Raw genomic sequence first — 20,936 nt, 5'->3', positions numbered from 1 at the left:
TTAGTCGTTTCCTTTCAGTCACATATATTTATGTCAACCTTGTAAAGAAGAATCTACAGGCATCCAGATATTTCTAACCTTAAATCACCTCTACTGGCTCTTTCATTATGATGAAGCAGTAGTTATATTCAGAACATACCATCCAAGATTAAAAGATCAAATATAGTCTTTTACTTTGACCACCAAACTGTTCCAGTGAAGCGTATCCTGTCTGCAGTCACGTGTCGGTACTCATGACATGATCAGTTATCATGGCGGTTCTTTTGCTTTGTTGCAGATTCAGAGATTTTGTGGGAAAAGCCACAAACTACAAATTGCATTTCTTCAGCGTCAGAGAAAAAAACAGGCAAATAGGAGCTCATGAAGAGACCTCGTTTCAGTGGGAACCTTTATTGTTTTATTCTTAATGATAACATCAACATAGCCATGTACTTACAGCTCCATGTTTCAGGTTTTCATAAACATTTGCCTAAAGGTTTGCCTCATTATTAGTTTCCAGAAATGGGCTGTCTTGCTGTTTCAATAATTTACTTTTTCCTCTTTTGCAGGTTGTCAGGATTCATGCTGCCCTCCCCTGTAGTCAGCAGTGGATCCATATTGGCCTTGTGGTTTACCACAGATTTTGCTGTGAGTGCACAGGGTTTCAAAGCTGTGTATGAAGGTAAGAAAACGTGTCATTGTGTTCATGTGTATGAGTGGTCCTTTCAGAGATAACAGTGATAAATTGGAACCTGCATATTGTTGGTATGGTGCTGAAAATGTATTGTACTGTAAGATTTTCAAGAAAAGAATGTGTGAAAGTCCTTTTTGTTATACGATAGTTACAGGTCCTTTAACTTGTGTGTGTGCTGAGACTTTGACCATACTAATGGAGCTGAATGTAATGCTTAACACTTTGTTTGCTGTTGTTTTTGTTTAGAGGTTTTTCTATTTTATCAGCGATTAATCAAACATCTTCTCAGTGATGACCTGGTGTTTTGGATTAGAAAATAGAGCAGGAGAAATTATTTGGTTTTTTTTTTTCTTTTTTTGATGGAGTCAGTCAGGTGTGGCTGTTTGTAGCTCTAGAAATCCGGCAAGCAAACTCTCAGTTGATCAAGCACTTATAAGCATCCAACAAATTTGTGTACGATTAAGGTGAAGCTCCATAGATTAGCTATGCTTTTGATTTATGGGATTAACTGTTCATTTTCATAGTTCTGCATGACTGAACCTGGGCTTGCAGCCCAGAGCTATTGTTTTGGCCATCAGTCAATTAGTTGGAACTACTTAAATACACCATACATTATATATGTATACAAATACTATATCCATGCATTCATTTTTCTTTATTGTGATTTCCACAATAAGAGTTGAATGTTCAGTTTTGATGTGTCTCTTATGTGTGTGTGTTTTGTACAAAAGACTGTTCCATGTCTGCGTGCCTGGTACGACACAAATCCTTAGCCTGACCTTTGGAAGATGTGCATACACACATGGAGTGCACACTTAAACATATACATATATATTTCATTACGTTTGTGTAACAGTTCATCTATGAATGATGAACTTTAAATATCAAAGACTAACTCAAGAGACAGGATCTTCACACTGACTCCAGTGTGTGAGTGCATGTTTGTTTCACGTAAATGTTATTCTCTGTGCACATCTTCTTCTTCTTTTTGCAGTGTGTCTGTGTGTGTTTCTAGATGTGTCCCATTCATGTGTTCATGTATATTGAAAGAAAACCCTTTCTTACCTTTGTTCCTTTTCCCATCTGTGGGGACCCTTAAGTGTGTTTATAGCCTCAGGATTGATTGGTAGTGCGTTTTTTAGAGACTGTGTGTACTGAACACATGATTTTTACAGCCTGTGCATTGCTGCAGAACCTCATGCTCTGTTCAAATAATACATTTACGTTCCTCCGTATTTTATCAATCAAAAAGCAGAAAGATGAAGAAAGTATATCTGAAAGGGGCAGTTGGCTTGCATTAGGTGTAATAATTTATTTGTTTCACAATTTCACTCTCTTTCGGTTTCCTGACAGCATAAGCAGACAAATATCGAAATGATAATTGTTTTGGGGGGAGCAATGGGAGCAGGACAGAAACAAAAAATGACCACAATAGCTGCAAATCATGCTAACAGTTACAAAAATATCGAAAAGAAAAAGTATAGTAAAAATTTGATTTTATCAATATATATATCTCAGAAGATCCAGAGATTTTGAGCCAAGTTACTGAAAGACAACATGAAGGGCAAAGTAAATTCTAATATAAAGATCAGGTATTAATCTGTTCCATTTCTTAAACTGCCTGACAATTTCAGAAAGAACTGGGAACAATCAGAACATGGGGTACCACCAGCATCCCCTGCCCCGGCAGCTGCTGGAGTGAGCGGTCGGTACGGTGAAAGTCTGTCCTGGCACCCCGGGCCAGGCATGCGCATCCGGTACACCACTTCTGTTAGCCGGTCCACGACCTCCGCCGGCCCTTTCCAGTGGCTGCAGAGCTTGGCGGACACTCCTCTCTTGCAAACCGGGCAGTACACCCAAACCTTGTCACCAGGCACGGAAGCTCCCCCTCGGCACCTGGTGTCGTAGGCTCTTTTCTGTCGTACTCTGGCACTGGCCTGGGGTTGGCGGGTGTAGTCATGAACCACCTGCAGCCGCTCCCTCAGCCTCCTGTAGTAGTCCATCTCTGGCCCACCATCAATCCCTGGCTCGGGGGGACCCGAACACCAAATCTACGGGCGTCCAGAGCTCCCATCCGCTGCAGGCGTGCACTGGCTGGACTCCTGAACCGCAGTCCGATACGACCAAAGGACCAGGGGCAGATGTCGGTCCCAATCCCGCTGGTGGCGGCTGTTGAGAATGGGTGGCCAGCGTGCGGTTGAAGCACTCGACCAAGCCATCGCTTTGCGGGTGGGGTGGGGTGGTTCGCGTCTTCTCCACCCCCAGCCGCCGACAGATCTCCCTAAAGATCTTCGATTTGAAGTTATGCCCCTGGTCACTGTGGAGCTCAGCCGGGACCCCAAAACGGGTGAACACCTCCTCCACCAGTTTCTCTGCCGTCATGGTTGCACTCTGGTCTGGCAACGCGTAGGCCTCCGGCCACTTTGTGAAATAGTCCATGGCCACCAACACATACCGGTTCCCTGACTCGGTGACAGGGAAAGGCCCTAGGACGTCCACTCCCACTCATTCCATCAGGGCCCCAACCAGGTACTGCTGCAGTGGGGCAGTGGAGCGTTGAGTTGGGCCCTTCTGCACCGTGCAGGTGTCACAGCAGTGCACATGAAGTTCCACATCCCGTCGATAACCAGGCCAGTAGAACCGTCCCCTGAGACGGCGGAGAGTTTTTGTATTCCCATAGTGGCCGGCCCTCACCGAGCCGTGGACAAGCTCGAGCACCTGTGACCGCAGCGACTGAGGCACCAACAGCTGCAGGAGATCTCTGCCCTGACCGGGGGCCCGCCATCTCCGGTATAGGAGGCCGTCGTGGGTCTCCAGATTGTTGTACTGGGAGTGGTAGGCCTGCACTTCAGGCCCCTGTCCTGACACCCCCGTCCAGTCTGGGCATTGCACCGCCTCCAGCCAGTCCCCCACCTGAACCAATGTCGCGTCAGCTTCCTGCTTCTACTTCAGCTGCTGTGTGGTCAGTGGGAGCCATCCCCCTCCGCTGGCTGTGGCCTGAGCAGTAGCCACGCCCAGTGCCTCCTGGGCCCGCTCCTACTGCCGCCGACAGTAGCGGCACTCAACAGCCATGCAGGGCCGTCTGGAGAGGGCATCAGAGTTGCCATGCTGTCAACCTGAGCCAAGTTAAAGATGCATGGTCAGTGCACAGGAGGAACCGGCAGCAGTGCAAGTATGGCCAGAAGTGCCGCACCGCCAGCACTATGGCGAGCAGCTCCCGCCGAGTCACGCAGTAGTTCCTCTCGGCTCCCCCCAGAGCACGGCTGAAGTATGCCACCACTAGTTCTCCAGCCTCATCCTGCTGTGAAAGGACCGCCCCAACCCCTACATTGCTAGCGTCAGTGTCCACAATGAAAGATTGCCGAGCGCCGGGGTAGGTTAGGACTGGAGCTCTGGTGAGGGCCTCCTTCAGCTGTGCAAAAGCCGTAGCGCAGGCATCACCCCAGCCAAACGGCTGGCTCTTATCAGTCAGGCGGTGGAGAGGGCTGGCTATCATCACGAACCCCTTGATGAACTGGTAGTAGTAAGAGGCTAGGCCCAGGAAGCTCCACAGTTCTTTGACATTCGAGGGAGTTGGCCAGTCCCGGACCGCAGCCACCTTTGCGGGGTCGGTGGCGATACCTTGAGCGCCGATCACAAGGCCCAAGAACGTGGTCTCTTTCGCCAACAGCTGGCACTTCGTAGGATTGAGTCGCAGCCCAGCTTCTCGGATGGTACTGAAGGCCTCGCTCAGGTGGGACAGTGCACTGCCGAAGTTGTCACGTGCACCAACAGGTTATCCAGGTACACAACGCAGTGGCTACAAGGGATGTTCACGAGCACCCTCTCCATCAGCCTCTCGAACATCGTTGGCATTGCAGAGCCCAAATGGCATGACCCTGAACTGCCACAGCCCCTGTCCGATGGTGAATGCAATCTTAGGCCTTGCTTTGGAGGCTAGCTCCACCTGCCAGTAACTGCTGCATAGGTTGAGGGAGCTGAACCAGCTGGAGCCGGTAATGTAATCCAGGGCCTCGTCAATCCGCGGAAGCACTGCACTGCACTGAGATGGCGAAAAATCCACGCAGAACCTCGGGCTGCCATCCTTCTTTCCCACCAGGACCACGGGTGCCGCCCATGGGCTGTTGGATGGCTTGAACACCCCAGCCGCAATCATCTCACGGATCTTTTCCTCCGCCACCTGCCGTTTCGAGAGGGGCAGCCGGCGTGGGCGCAGACGGATGGGTTGAGCAGAGCCAGTGTCGACGGTGTGCTGGACCAGCCTGCAGTCTTTGTCACTGATGGCAAAGATGTCCACATTCTCGTCCAGGAGGCACCTGAACTGCTGGCGTTGGTCAATGTTAAGACCTACACTGCTGCGCTGCCACAGGTCATCAATAGCCTTGGTTGTCTCAGTCAAGGGAGGTTTGTCGGGCTTAGAGGCTGGGGCTGAGGTGAATAGAGATGATTCAGAGCTACCGGCACCCGAAGTCTGTTGAGCGGCAGCTGCCAGAAGCCTGGCTTGTGTGTCTCTGGTCCCCCCCATTCCCCTGCCCTGGAGGGCCAGAGTCTCTGTACTAAGAGTAATGGCCAGCTTCACGGTCTCAACGCAGGTCCCCCAGCGGGTCAGCAGATCAAGGCCGATGATGCACTGATCTTGGACGTCAGCAAGCCAGAAGTCATGCACCAGCTCCAAATCCTTCACTCGGATCTGCAACGGTTTCTTCCCCCGCAAGTCAGTTCTCTCCCCCGTCACCGTCATCAGCTGGTCGGTGGGTGACCAACCCATCACAAGTGGCCCGGACGTTCCAGGGTGTACACCAGGTCGTATTAGGGAAATGGTAGACCCCGTGTCTGCCAGGGCCCGGCAGGGCTGGTCCTCAACACGGCAGCTCAGGTAGGGTCCCTTGAGGTGCCCGACTCGGTCCACTACCATGCATCATCCTTGGAGGGGGGCAGGAAGCTGGAGCGGTGGTCCCCTCACTACACCACGCTGTCGGGACCCGTTGGGGGACTTACATGGGTGGTCGCTTCCTCGCTCCTCAATCGCCAGCTCCCCAAGCAGCGAATGCTCTCCTCGACGGCTTGCTCCAGCCTCTGAATGTCTCTCTTCATTCCGGCCAGGGTGAGCTATCCCACTTCTGACACCAATGTGGCGAGCTCAGGCAAGGAGACAGAGGTGTCGTTGGTCTTGCTTCCCCAACTGCTTGGCGTAGCTCTAGCATAACAACAAGAAGAAAAAGGCGCTCTCTCACCCAGAAAACACACAGTCGCAGAGAGAGCGCGTCACATGGTATTCATGGCAACATAACGCTGCCACCTGAAACAACAGAATACAGCCGTCAAACAAAACCCAAACAGCCCTGACCCGCTAAATTATGAATGTGGCCATGGCTTTTTGACCTGCATAACAGAAAAACACTTCTTAGCTGTCTCATCAAGAACTTCACTTTAAAGCTTGGCATAAAAAATATAAAAAAGTCTCTGCTCCTGTCAGCAATTAGGCAAAATCCAAATCAACAATTATATTTAGTTTTAAGATATTTCAGTGTTGTTTGATTTCTTCTAATTCATTAAGAAAGTGGGACCACCTAAAATGTTCAGATTCAGATTTGAAGGGTGAACGTTATGTTAGGACTGTGCATTTAACGGTTAAGCCATGTGAATATACAGACTACACTGTCAATGTCTAAAAAAATAAAAACAAAAAAATATGTCAATTTGAATATTATTCTAAAAAAATGTTAAGAATGTGTCACAAAGACAGGAACTTGAATTCATAACTATTTAGTATTTACTGTCACTACTGGAGACTTTTATGGGGGGACTGCATGATCACAGTGAGACTGTTAGACTGACTGGAAGTAATGGTCTTCCTGATTTGAACCCAAGTATTGATTTGGTATTGGACTTCAGGGCTCATCTCAGTTTGTCTACAACAAACACCATGTTTGAGCATAAGTATACTTGGCACCAGGACACCCTAGGTTTTAACTGCATCATCAGATCTTTACCTATGTCTTTGACACATAAGTAAAAGGTGAAGCTGAGCTGCTAACTTATCACCACCTGATGGTGAGTTGGATTACATGTAGCAAAGGTGCCCTCAGAGTATCTAGCAAAACCCTATTTGCCAGGGATCTTCAACTCGCAACTAAGCTTCGGCAGCACTCCAAAACAGGATTGGGAACATTAAGTCTGAGTGGATAATGTTTTCCACCTTCATTGTTGCCATGTCATGTCAACAATACCAGAAACAAATGTTGCTGGCCAGTGTTGTCACACTGAAGAAGCTGTCCTATCAAGTTTATTTGGCTCGTGGGACCCTACAGACAGCAAATAGGCACCAACAGACAAAGCAGAGCATGACTCTGACAGTGACTGATTGAAAAACATAGGTGTGTGTAGTTAAGAGGGGCTTTGAAACAAGACTTTCTGTTGACCTCGAAGGGATTCTGACACCCTGTTGGACGACTCTGGAGGTAGAAGCAACTTTCTGCCTACACTGTTTTTGGTTTGGATGAGGTGCTTCTGACTTCAACTGGGGATATAATCAAGCTGTGAAAGAGATACTCAGTAGGGTTAGAGATCTCCTCAATCTGATAGACATGCCTTCAGTAGAAAGCACAGAGTCTGTGTATGAGGGGATGACTCGGTCATTCAAGTAGTTAAACAAAAAAAGTCTCTGGTGGCTGCACCCCTTGGAAGGATGACATTCACCTGATTCCCCTTAAGGATGTCGTGGGGCTATTCTGGTTGACACTCATTTTGCAACATTATCTGGAAGTTGGGGACAGTGCCCTTGGATTCCTGAAAATATGTGTCTCAGTCCTCAGCAAATCTTTCACTATCCTTTATCAGATTGCCTCCTTGTCTTTCTTTTCCCATGACATTCTCTTCTACATTACTTAAGAGGTTTTTTTGCAACTTTTCATTTAAACTGAACTACACTAGAATAGAATCCATTTTTTTCTATTGCCGTTAACAACCAGTCTCTGTCTGTATATGCCCCTGTCTCTGCTCACATAGCCAATTCACTTAACAAATCTTCTCTCAGTTCTATCCTTTTATTAAAGGAGACCAAATTGAACTATAAGTCTGAGCACATAGCTTACTGATAAGACCCCAGTCACCTAAGAGAGGGATAGATAGAGTGAGAGGAGAAAGAAGGGGGGGTTGGGGTGGGTGGGTGCTGTCAAATAAAGCTATAAGTGGTGAAAAAGCAAGCCTTACTGATAAAAAAAGCAGGTTTGCATACCAACTCTGCAAGGCACGATAATCATCAATTAATTTCCCCTGAAGCAGAAAGAGAAAGAGGGGAAAGAAAAATGCAGAGAAAGAAGTAAATAGAGAATCTGAAAGAGAGAGAGAGGTGTAGAGATAGATAACCAAGAAGATTGGGGAAGAGTTGATAAACAGAAGGGTGGCATTCATATCTGTCTATATTTCTCATTTGTTGACTTCACGACACAATATAATACCAGAAGACCAACATCCAAAATGAGATCACGATCACTCTCCCCTTAAAAAAACAAAAAAACAAAAAAAAAAACAGAAGACACGACTGGAAGAAGGAAAAAAATGAGAAGTGCTTCACTCATCTTTTATTAACAGTCATGATGCTATGATGGCGTTTGGGGGGTCCTGAATTTAGAATTTTTGTCACATGCAATTCTCCCCTCTCCCTCGCCATCACCTCCATCTGTTTCCCCTAGAAAATAGCAGTCATAAAATCATTTGAAATATTTATGTGCTCTTACAGCTGCTTCATCAGGAGTTAGACCTGTAGCCTCAGCTATGGAAACTATATGGATTTTGACGTGTGTGTCCAATAGAACTCTTTTTTCACAATTCTACTTATTTTTGATTTCTTGGTGCACATTCCTGTTTGAGCTGGGTGCAAAATGCTGAAAGTTATAAATAGTTAAACTTTTAGTAAAAGGCTGCCTCGCCTCAAATAAGTTCGCAATTGTCACTTAGCAACAAGGAGCACTACCAGCACTTCCCCCGAGCATTTGTTAAGTGCTGCTACCTGTAAGAAGAAACCCAGCAGATACAAAGCCTTACTTTTGCATTCACAAAGTAAATGAACTGTTTGTTGTTGTTTTCTATTGTGAGTGTAGCTGAAGTGCTTTTTACCCACCCATATGATATGCCAGTCTATTTCTTTTGTTTTAAAACAATATAATAAAAATGCAAAGCGATGACAGACCTTTATTTTCTCTTATCAAATACATTAACAGCTGTAAACAGTTTAGCATACCCTCATTGCAATTGTGCTCTCAAGGGGCAGCAGAATATGCACTCCAAAAACTGCTCAGAAAGAGCCCAAGTCTGAAATAAGTAAATGCTTAGTTTTCTGGACATTTGTAGCTTTTCCTAAAAAGATTATTTAACCATTAATACAAAACAGAAAATCCGGTTCAAAGTCTTAATTAATGTCGTACACTATACCACTTTACACTAACACCTACAAATGTGCCCACACTCACAAAGAAAGAGCCTGAGTGTACTTTTGTTTTTCTTTGTATTCCCTAAGCTAGCTGCAGAGTTTCTCCTCCTGTTGAGGGACTTCTGTGAAGAAAATAAAATGACCTGGAAACTGTTAAAAGGGGCTTTGCACTTTAAAGACACACACACACACACACACACACACACACACACGCACACATTCCTCTATGGCATCACTAAGCATAGGCATCACTCTGGTAAAGCAACAGAGTGAAGACAAGAATGTGTGAATGCGGATCAGGGAAGTAAAAGAAGACCGCCTGCTTGTGTGTGTACATATTCAGGCACATGTTTTACTGCTGGTCATGAGTATTTTGTTGTTGTTGTGGTAATATCCACTGTGTCATTATCTGTATGTTATTATGAGGTGTCACTTTTACACCGCATTACAACATGTAATGTGTGTGTACCCATGCCTGAATGTGTGTGTATCTGTAAAATTGCAGGAAGTTCATCCCCTTTGGTGTTGGCATTTCCTCTCTCTCTCTCTCTCTCTCTCTCTCTCTCTCTCTCTCTCCCTCTGTCTGTCTGTCCGTGGTGTAGACTGGTGTAGAATCCATTAGGAACACTTCTAGGAGCTTCCAAATCTTGCTGACTTGATGCAAGGCTTTGCACAGACTGTGGCAAGAGCCCTGTAGCCACCATCCATTGGACGAGATGCAAAAAGATCGCAGCCTCCTGCTTGGGGATTTTGGGTCCTTACTCATGATGTTACACATAAGAAAGATTTATTCATCTAGAGTTTTTTCCGATGCCTCTAGCCAGATAGTTTTCATAGTGGAGCCTTTATTTCACAGAGTTTCGCCGTACTAAATCTCAGAGGGTTGCAAATAGCCATTGCAGAAAATTGCACTATTGTAGAAGGAGTCGTGGCATAATATGAATACAAAATACGGTGTGTTGGCAGACAAAAATATTATTTAGAGGAGTGCTCTTCAAACTTAAGTTTTATGGATAGTAGTTTATAATGAAGGCATATGAGCCTCTATGTTTATCTTAAATGTCTTTTGCAGCTTATTATGTTAATTTCACCATACATTCACTTAGTCAACATTAATTCAGTCAGACTGTTTACCTCAACAGCCAAATAACTTATTTCATTTTTTAAAATTAGGTATGTAGTTATTTGTTTTTTCTGCTTACTACTATCCTCAGAATCACTGATCCTTTTAACAGCAGGGTTTAGTAAGCCTCAAAGTGCTCCTGCTGTTTGCATTAAAGTTAGTAACACTGGAAATATACTGGACAAAAATAGTTGGCTTCATGGGGATTTAACTGATTCATTGATTTTATGATATTTCCCTCCAGCTATTGTAGTCAGAGAAAGTTTGCCTCTATAGAGACATTAGAAAGAGAAATCAATCATTACAGATGCCATTAATAAGTTCAAATAGTATAGTTATTCTATTGAATGAACCTCCTGTGGAGGAAATTGTGCTTACAGCTTGCAAATAAAAACAAAAGACTCGGAACATTAAAAACATAGGTGCAGCCCTAGTCTTTGTTAGGAGGGAATTTATGTGAACTGTTACAGTTCATGAAATCAAAGTTTCTTTCTTTAATGAGATAGTGAGAGAAAAAAAGGAACACAACTACTTTATTCTCATAGATCCAGAGAGCTTGGTCTATCTCATGTTACACTTTAAAATCCATTTTCTACCTTCCTTTATTTACAGCTTACCACCAATCTACTGGATCCAGCTGGATCTTTAGAGATTACCACACGCACCAGTGATTCCTAAAAATATCTCACATCACACTTTCCATTATGCTGTGGAGGCTGTCTGGATAATTCAGTCAGCGCTATTTCTTCTAAACACTATAACTGCTGAGATAAACTGACTGTGTTCTATATTTAACATTTATAGATTCCCGATAATAACTGTTTTCACTACGTCGTAGAACTATTGGCGAAGGCAATAGAGACTCGGTCGATTTGAATGAATGTTAAATTCTAAACAAGCCTTAGTCATTCTAAAGGAACATGAATTGATTAGGGTTCCCTTTTTGATGAACTCGCTGAGGAAAGCGGTTGAATACATACCAGTGTAACTGTATAAAATATTGGCAGCATGAAATGGAAATTAGTGAGATTATTGAGACTCAATTGATGTTTATGTGACTATCCCTTAATAAGATGTTATAAAGTAAAGCTCCTCCACCCTCCACCCCCAAACATATGTCTTCATATCTTAAATCAATGGCAGCAGGAAACTAAGTGACTAAAAGTTATTCATACAAAAACTCAAATGTCACTTCCTTCCATTCTGAATAATGATTTATTTAGGCGTGAAATCAGTGATTATATTACAACTGACATTTACTGCATTTCACTGTTACCAATGCATAGCCTATTTTTTCTTCATATCGACCTGTTATCCCTTGGTCCTATCAGTATCTGTGTGCCCTTCATTGAGAATAATAGGCTTGCGTGTTTCGTCTAAGCCAATGGATTCAGCAGGGAAGCTTCTTAGAGCAAACACAGCAAATCATTAAAGGAAGGAAAGACTACTGGTGTATTTGTCAACTTGGACAGTCAGGTGCTGCTACACATTTGTGTATTTGTGTGCTCAGAAGAGGTGAAGAGAGTGAAAGAGTGAGAGAGGAAAGAGAGAAGCAGTCCGATACACCATTAACCCATATTGACTGAAACACCATAGGAAGCTCTTCACTGTGGGATTGGTTCATATAACGCTGTTGGTACTAACGCCAGCTTTAGTCTGCGACATCGATCGAAGCAGCAATGTCAACTGTCCTGCTGTGTGTGTGTGTGTGTGTGTGTGACCATGGCGGTGTAACGCAGAAGTGTTCGTGGGTAATATCACCATCGTCAAATCATGTTGTCAGAGCCAAGAACCCCTGTCTCACACACTCTCCCACACAGACGCACACACACACACTTTTAGTGAATGTTGTGATTGTGTAATCAAGTTACCACAACATATTTGAGTCAATATAACATTGCTTGAACTTAGCACCCTTTATCTGGCGTATATGTACTGGTTTTATTTGATGTTTTATTGAGCTTATTTTGAGCTGTTAAAAATGTCAGACCACATACACAGAAAGTTATATGTATGTTTGAAACCTCGGCACAAAATTCACTGCAGGTTGTTCAGTTCAGTTCCACCAACAGAAAATCCAGTCACAATCCCTTAACTTGTCTGTCAACTACTAATCTGTACACTTTATGTTTTTGCATACATGTATGCCTTTTAATTAAAGTGTGTTTTCGGCAAATATTCAGCTGGGGTTTTATGGTAGGTTGCTGTCACTAGGTAAAATTGGTTTCAAAGAGGTATACAGTGCTGCACCTTGTGATTGCTTTGATAGCTGGCAGATTGCTGCGGTTGCCTGGATTTTGTATAGAAAACAATAACTTGCCTTCAGACACTCACCAGCTGTGTACTAAGCGGTAGGAAAACTGTGTGGACTGGGTTGGAAAGGAGACCATTCACATTTTGAAACGTGCTTGATTCAGTTGTAAGGTATAGCTTTTACATGAAAGACGAATATTCTCTGTTTCCGATTTCAAAGGAGAAATTATTATTAAGCAAGTGAAGAATAGTCACGCAAGCAACTAACTCTGTTTCATTTGTCAATTGATTTTATTTGGAAATCTCTTTATTAGCTAATTCAAATTTCACCAATGGATCCTTAAGTCGGTGTTTTCCCTGGTAATGTTTATTTGGAAACACCTGCTTTATAATGTAGCTTGGAATTGTTCATTTCTCTGCAGAAATTTGATTTATTCAATAAAACCAACCATATGAAAACTTTATTTTTTGTGTATGTCTGTCTTGTGTGACAGTTACGTGTCAGAGAAGAAACCAGTGTTTTAGTCTTATAACCAGAAAAGGGCATTGGACAGCTTTTGGCCAAATGGTGTTGAAATTGGTTCAATCTATTTTTCAGGCTTAAAGGACTTGCTGGGATCCATCAAATTATATTGTGTTGGAATCAAGATACTGTTTTTCATTCCTGGCCAATTGGAGTTTGAAGCAGGTGCAGTGATTCAGCGTGGCATTCTAGTGGCACCACTGGTGCCATTGTAAACCTAGCCATATTCCTGGGGGCTGTCCCACTTAGACTGATGTGATGCCTGGCATTAAACACATTATTAATTAATGCAGATTATATGAGGCCACAGCTGCTTTAGTGGTCTTGATTTTCTTGCTAAATATTCTACTAGAAAGGATGTTTTCAGTCACACACATACTGTAATAACATATGACATTGAGACTGGCCATAACACAATTTGAGCATTGCTTACCCTATTACTGACCCCATAATTTAATGCTGCATTCACTGAAATTTAAACATTTGGAGATTTATAAAGTATGTGATTCATAATAACATGACTTAAGGCCCCCCATGTTTAGATTTTCTTATCTCATGTTCCACCAGTTACAATTCAGTGCAATTTCAATGCTCTGCAATAGCCGAATGTGAATTGAGGGGCAGAGATAAAAGGTTTCTTTAGCATTTTCATATCTGTTCGCCCCTTTTTATCCTCTCTGTTTCTCTCTCTGATGATAAGCGGAGCTTATAACATCTGTGTTAAAATCTTCGAGACAGAAAGTGCTCGCTTACTGTCATTTTAGCTACGCTCTCTCTCCGACTCTCAGTCATGCTTTCAATTCCTCTCTGGCTTCCGCTGTCTGAGTTTGTAACTCTGGCTCTGTCTCACACCTTAAATCTTTAACACATCAGTGCCATCCAAAGAAAATGGGAAGATTATAATCAAATTCTGGTTGTGGCTTTTAAAATTGTTCCAATGAATATCTATATAAAATTTTGATCACTTGGTAGTCTCTCTCCTACACAAATGGACTCCTTGTCAAATTTATGTTTTTCAAAGTTCCCATTAAGACATAACAGAAATAGATAAGAGATAGTTTTAGATTTTCTTTTCATTCCAACAATGTCATATAAGATGCACTAGCCTTTCTCTTAAAACGGGGAAACTTTGTATGTTTTGTTATAAAAAAAAAATAAAGACATCAATCATTTAGCTAAAGCCAATTATACTTTAGAGGGTTATAGAGGTCTTCAGCCTAATCTAACTCCTATGTGTGACACCCAGCAAACATCCCAGACAGGCCGACAGGTGCATCACAGGGGGAGGGAAAGAAAGCCCTCAAACATACACATCTCAATACAGGAATATTTCAGACTTACACACTTCTGCCGATAAATTACAGTCTTCAGTTTTCTTCTTTTTACATTCATTTTTGATACATGAGTATATTTGAATGAGGGTTCATTAAAATCTCTAATATAGGTATTTGTAGATCATTGGTCCCATCATAGCAAAAATATTAAATAGGTCTGTCGAATGGTATCATATCTAGAGAAGTAAAGAAGTCAAGAGAAACGAGAACTGTGCTGCCAGGTTAGTTAAAAAATGTTATTTATTTATTTTTCGTCAGCAGCAGACATACATCGATTTAATGTCATTATGAATAATTGATTAATGTTCTGTCTTAGCAAAATACATTTTTATCCACGTGCATTGCTCATTAATCATGCATAAACCCAGTTACTTGTTTATTATGTACACATAGTGACAACTGAAACAGTCAAGTGCAGCGATTCTGCTATTCTGCTCTTGCTTCTTTTGTTAAACTGTGATATGTTCATTCTCTTGATTCTACTTCACTGACCTTTTGAAGAATAGAGTTTGCAGTGCTATTGTAGTTTATAATATGAATATACAGACAGATACATTAAGGAAACTGTTTGGGGAATGCAGTGCCAAATATAAGTTAGAGCAGCGTTCCCAACCTTTTTTGCGCCACGGACCGGTTTATGCCCGACAATATTTCCACGGGCCGGCCTTTAAGGCAGCGGTCCCCAACCCCCAGGCCTCGGACCGGTACCGGTCCGTGAGTCGTTTGGTACCGGGCCGCGAGAGTTGAGGCTCAGGCGTGAAATGTATGGTTTTCAGGGTTTTTATCGGTTTTAAGCGTTATTTTGTTATCGTTTTTATCGTTAACTCGGTTTTCCTGGGTCTTTTTACGTGTGTTATGAATAAATCTTCTTTTTTTTTCATACCAGTACTACTTTTATTTACCCCCGGGCCTCGGACCGGTTGGGGACCGCTGAGTTAGAGGACATCAACAGTCTTATTCTTTGTAGGTGAAGACAGTTTATATATGTGCAGTTACTTTAAAAAAATCAATCAATACCAGCCTTAGTAAAAAAAAGAAACAAAGATTCTGGTAAACAATGTCACTAACCTTATGAGGAACTGCAGAAGTCTGGAGTGTATAATGAGATTCCAAATAGCATATTCTGCTGGAGTTCAGAGAGGTTTCTAGATTCTACATTTCAAAAGTTACAAATTAAATGCTGCTCTCACCTGAAGTTGTTTTTTGTTTGCTTTTGGGGGTTTTTCATGGCAGATGTTTGTAGGTAAAGTGAAATTAGACTTGCTTTAGAACATCCTATACAAATAATTAACCTTAACCTTTGTTCTAGGGTGTCATAGTGGGGATCCTTCTTATAGGTGTGGCTGTAAAAGTGAGCAATTGGCTGTATCTTTTTGGTTGCCCTGGCAACCTGTCCAGTGTGTAAACCACCTTTATGTGGAATGAGAGCAGATGTAACCTTCACCTGTCCTGCAATTATAAGTTGGTTGAACAGTTAAGAAAACTGATGAATGCAACTTTTTCACAAAATAAAAATATATAAACTAACAGGGAAGAAATTTAAAGCAACGTTACCAACAACCATAGTGCTGTGTATAAAAAAACCAAATGCTGAAAGTGAAAATAATAACTTGGTGATGGAACATTATTATGTTGCCAGTACATCATAAAACGTAGCAAGAATATAACCACCAAGTTTAAAACCAAATCAAACTACACAAAGTAACAGTGCTCATAAAATATAATGCACCCCTGAAGTTTCATTGTCGCTGTAACTTGCGCTTTTTTTTTAATAAAACCTTTTTCTGTTTTCTGAACTTTTCTCTCTCTACCTCTGATGCGTGGTCACATTTTTATGATGCAATTCGATTTTACTGTTATTGATACAAGTCCTCTTCAGTGTTTTCAGGCAGAGAACATTGAGAGGACAATCCCAGCACTCACTGCAGTTTATTTGGTGATCAGATCAGTCCCTTTAGGCTATACTTGATGACAACTGTCTCATATTCTGTGTGTACTAACATGTTTAAGCCTCTGCATTTAGATATAGTTTGATTTTGTGATTTTTAAAGGACACGGGGCAGAATGTGTAAGGTAATGGCACGTGTGACCTTGACCCATGCTTATCACCCATAAATGAATGAATTCTTATTCCGTGACACAATCAGTGTGTTGAAAAAACAATTTAAAAAATGGCTTGTACACACTTAAAAAAAGGCAAAAAGAAGAGGCATCAAGATGCAAGAGAAGATAGTTGGAAAGAGTAAGGAGGGGAGAAAAGCAGGAGAGTAGACTGGAGAGAAAAGAAGAGCAGACAATCCCTGGAATACCAAACGTTCCTCTGGCTGGGAGAGAAAGCAGGGAAGAGAGGAGGGGTTGCAGTGTGAGGTGGAGAGCACCCACAGAATACCAAAGAGGGAATAAATGCTAGGAGGCTTTTCAAGTCATTTTCACATCAATTCCAAAGTCTTTGCTGGAAGTTAAAAATAGACATGCATACTTAAATTCAGGTACTAGTACCCAGTTTGGCAGAGCACCTTTGGTTGCATTCACGACAGTAGTAAAACAGTAGATTGATAACAAATTGTCTTTGTTTGAAAACAATTTGTTAGTGCATGGATGTAGTGAGAAATACTGTAGTAATGGCACATTAGAGTTTTTATTAAAAAAAATTAGGGCAATAGAAAAATTAGGATATGAAAAGACGAGCAAGAAAATTAGTAACGAAAAGTGAAAAGTAATGGAGAGAAAAGAAGAAAGAGAAAAAAGAGAGAACTGACTGTAAGAATCATGCTCGCTTGGCTGAACTCGTACCTTTTCCCAAGATGCATTCTGTTTGAGATGTGCCTAAAAATAGTGCACACACACACACACACACACACACACGCGCGCACAAACCACTCCCCAGGGTGGACTCACTGTCATGAACACTGAGACATATACTGCAGACAAGATGCAGACACACACATACAGACTGAAGACATCATGTTGTCTCAAGTTAACTAAGTGCCACAAGTTGTTAGCGTTCTGATGGCAAGAGAGGAAGACCAGGGGTTATATAGAAAGACAGAAAGAAAACAGAAAATCACACACATAGCCATCTTGCACGCAAAATTGCTATAATATCAGCAACGTTTTCACAAACAAGAGCAATATCTTAAGGTGATTATGTTTACTCCAAAGAAGGTTGCAGCGTAATCACTGCATGGCATTTACATGGGCCATGCTTTGCTTTTATTTTTGTAGCAATCACAGCACAATTACAGTGGTTTGTGCATGGAATTTTTTCAATCAGGGCTGCCACTTACTCTTTTAGCACCTTCCGTTTTTCTCAGTTGTTGTCATTAGTTACAGCAATTCTCCATTTTCTTGAAACCATTTACTTCTCAATTTAAACACTGCATATTTATACTGTACACTTCTCATTTGTTATATTTGAAACAATGTAACAAGTAAAATGAACTTATCACAGTAAGCCTGTGTGGTTAGATGACATTCAGAGCAATGAAGATGATTTTAATTGTAGTCACATGATTGCATATGAAATTGAATTGAATACATTTGTAGAACCCTTCTCATATCTTTTTTTCCCCGTGAACTTATTAACTCTATCGCTTGCGCATCCTGCTCTGTCTTTCTTTCACTCTCCTACATCTTTTTTTTCACAAGGGGCTCTTGAGGTAATCATAACTCTCTTGCTTTATTACAAGTCTTGTATTCATGCTGTCAGTCCAGCGGTTATTTGCTTCTACAAATCATGACTCATCAAATGCATGTACAGTCCAAAGGTAGGTGGGAAGCAGGTTTGTAGGTACACAACATGCTGTATTTGGCACATCTATTTATGACATATGCATATTTTAACCTGATGGCCATTGCTAATGTTCTTGGTGATTATTAGAGCTGGGCGATAGAACGATAACGATATGTATCGCGATATAACTTTTTCTCGATAGAAAAATTAAACTATCGCGATAGACCTCGCCGCTCTTGTCCTCTTAAAAAAAAAAAAAAAAAAAAGAACAGCCAATCCAAATTAAGTAGCGCAGAGCCGAACCAATCACAGCCGCAGCGTCACGTCACGTGACTTGTTACGTACAGCACAAGTGCCAAGCCGCACATGTGTATTTGTTTGGGAAGCAGCCAGCCACCGTGCCGCCCGGGTAATGGAGGAAATGAGTGTGCCGACTAGAAAAATCAACCGAGCGTGACCGAAGGTTACCGAAGAGAAAACAGATGATGGTTCCAATGCCGGAGAGATTGTCGAACGGAAGAGCCATAGAAGTTCCGTAGTGTGAAGGTATTTCGGCTATTTCAAGTCTGACAAAAAACAGAGTAGCGTGCACTGTAAATTGTGCCGAAAGCAAGTCTGGAAATACAATAAACTGGTGCATGCGCTACGTCCACACGTACCCGGGTATTTTTGAAAACGCAGATTTTTCTATGCGTTTGCACCTTTCGTCCACACGTAAACGGCGTTTTTGGTCACTGAAAACGAAGATTTTTGAAAACTCCGTTTTTGCATTTACGTGTGGACTAGAAAAACGGAGAAAACGCAGCGTCAAAGGTGTGCGCATTTTTTGACGTCACACTGTGCGCCACGTTATTGTTTCGGTGAAATGAATTTCTACAATACTGTTAATTCTACTCTCTGCAGTGTTTAAATGCTTACATATACACACAGTTACTGTCCCTCCACACATACGACTCGGTTCTGCTTCTATGCCCCAGCTTTGTTTACTTTTTCCCACCGAGGCTTCTAGACTTCTGATTGGCCAACATTTCTGCACGGTTAGGAATCTAGCGCCACCTGCTGCTTTGGCATGTTCATAGCAGCGTTTTCCTTCATTTCTCCCTTTATGTGTGGACGGGATTATTTTTTAAAACGAAAACGGAAAATCTCCGTTTTCAAAAATACCCGTGTACGTGTGGACGTAGCCTCAGTCTCTGACTGGAAGCGCTAATTCGTCATTCGGCTTTTGTCAGACTAAAGTAACTGTTAAAACTGTTTGAAAAGCTCAGCTATACAACAAGGAGAGATTGAGAATTTCCTTTTAGTTCTCAGTTTATTTGATATTGACAAAAGTTAGTCAGTTTTGTCTGTTCTTCTGTAAAACAAACTAAGATTTATTTTTAGAATTAATATTTTGTTTCTAAGTGGAATTGACAATTTAGTCTGTTTCGTTTGTTCTATTTTGAAACTTAAACGCTTTAGCGGCTGCCTTTTGTGTAGTTTGCAATATTTGCCTTTATTTATCTGAAAAAGTCTCATGTTCCTTAAGTACATCTACCCTGTTGAACTTATTATGGGAAATAAATATTTAAATCAAAACAAGCTGCTGATTATTTCACATTTTACTTGTGAGCAACGGCACATTTAAATCTTACAAATATAGTTATTTGGCTTATATCGTGATAGATATCGTTATCGCCTGAAATGAAAAAAACATATCGTGATATGAAAAAATCTTATATTGCCCAGCTCTAGTGATTATATCTTTTTTCCATCTTTAGGTACCATTTTCACTTCCAGTGGCTGTCAGTAGAGTCAAATTCACCCAAATGCAGTTGCATTACAATATTGTTTCACTCGTCTCATTTTTGAGCTTCAGTGAAGGTGTCTTCTTAAGCCTGCAGTGGGAAACCTTTGATACATTATCGTCTGGAAGTGAAGGTGGTTACATAAACAAGGAAATGAGGAAAAAGTAGTAATACTTGTCCTCATAAGCAATATAAGACATCCTCTGGATGCCATATTTTTTCATATCTCATATTTCTTGAATGATGCCTAAGCTTTTTTTCCCCACTAATACTTCCAGTTGCTGTAGCCTACTCTGTCTCACGCACTTACTACAGCTGCCCCCTCTTCAAGTTAACAAAGCAATCACTCTTCACTATCCTAACATGCTGAAATATATATTTTGCATGGTGCTGATAAGCTTATCTATCTATCTATCTATCTATCTATCTATCTATCTATCTATCTATCTATCTATCTGTCTATCCGTCCGTCTGTCCGTCCGTCCGTCCGTCCTGTCATTTATATAGATCAAACAAATTAAAAAATAGTTGAATGTTGATTTTAGAAATGAAACAATATACTTTTAAAATTTTACTTTTTTTTTTTTTTTAAACAGCATTGTTAATAAGTTGCCCTAACCTTGTCTGTTCACATGATCTCAAACTAGAAGATAACTGAAGCGCTGCTGTCAGACCGTTATCATCTTTTTACGCTGTCAACATTCTCACCATTGCACTTTACATCTTGGAGAGTTTTTTCTTTTCTTCTATGTCATGTCAGGATTGGCTGTTTAATTTGCCATAAAAAATGTTCCTTCTTTGTCACTGTCATCGGGCCTTTTTTATTTTTTTTTTACACTGCAGCGGATATTAGGGACAGATCATTTTTGAGAAGTTGCCTTAACCCTGTCAATGCAATTTTAAAACCTGACACTCATGTAATGTCACATTTTGACAATATGACACATTGCAACTGTATTCTGGCAGTGGCTTTTATGGTGGTATTTAATGAATTGAGGATATGTTATGTTCAACTCTCTTTTCTTTTGCCATTTTCATCGCATCATTCAGTTCAGTTAAGGACAACACACAGCTTGTAA

The 20,936-nt window shown here is 41.7% G+C and overlaps 1 protein-coding gene across 2 annotated transcripts in view; it reads left to right on the top strand.

The window, feature by feature from the left end:
* LOC102314304 (CUB and sushi domain-containing protein 1) overlaps positions 1 to 20,936 on the top strand; it is a 451,203-nt gene that overhangs the window by 169,357 nt on the left and 260,910 nt on the right. For both annotated transcript variants that reach the window (XM_005915120.2, XM_005915119.2), the window contains exon 3: positions 549 to 661. In XM_005915120.2, coding sequence (XP_005915182.1) covers positions 549 to 661 — 113 coding nt within the window. The remainder of the gene's footprint in view (positions 1 to 548; positions 662 to 20,936) is intronic.

This window comes from Haplochromis burtoni, unplaced genomic scaffold (genome assembly GCF_018398535.1).
Source record: "Haplochromis burtoni strain Fernald_Lab_line unplaced genomic scaffold, NCSU_Asbu1 Contig_11, whole genome shotgun sequence".
NCBI lineage: Eukaryota > Metazoa > Chordata > Actinopteri > Cichliformes > Cichlidae > Haplochromis > Haplochromis burtoni.
This window is presented reverse-complemented; position numbering and strand designations above follow the sequence as displayed.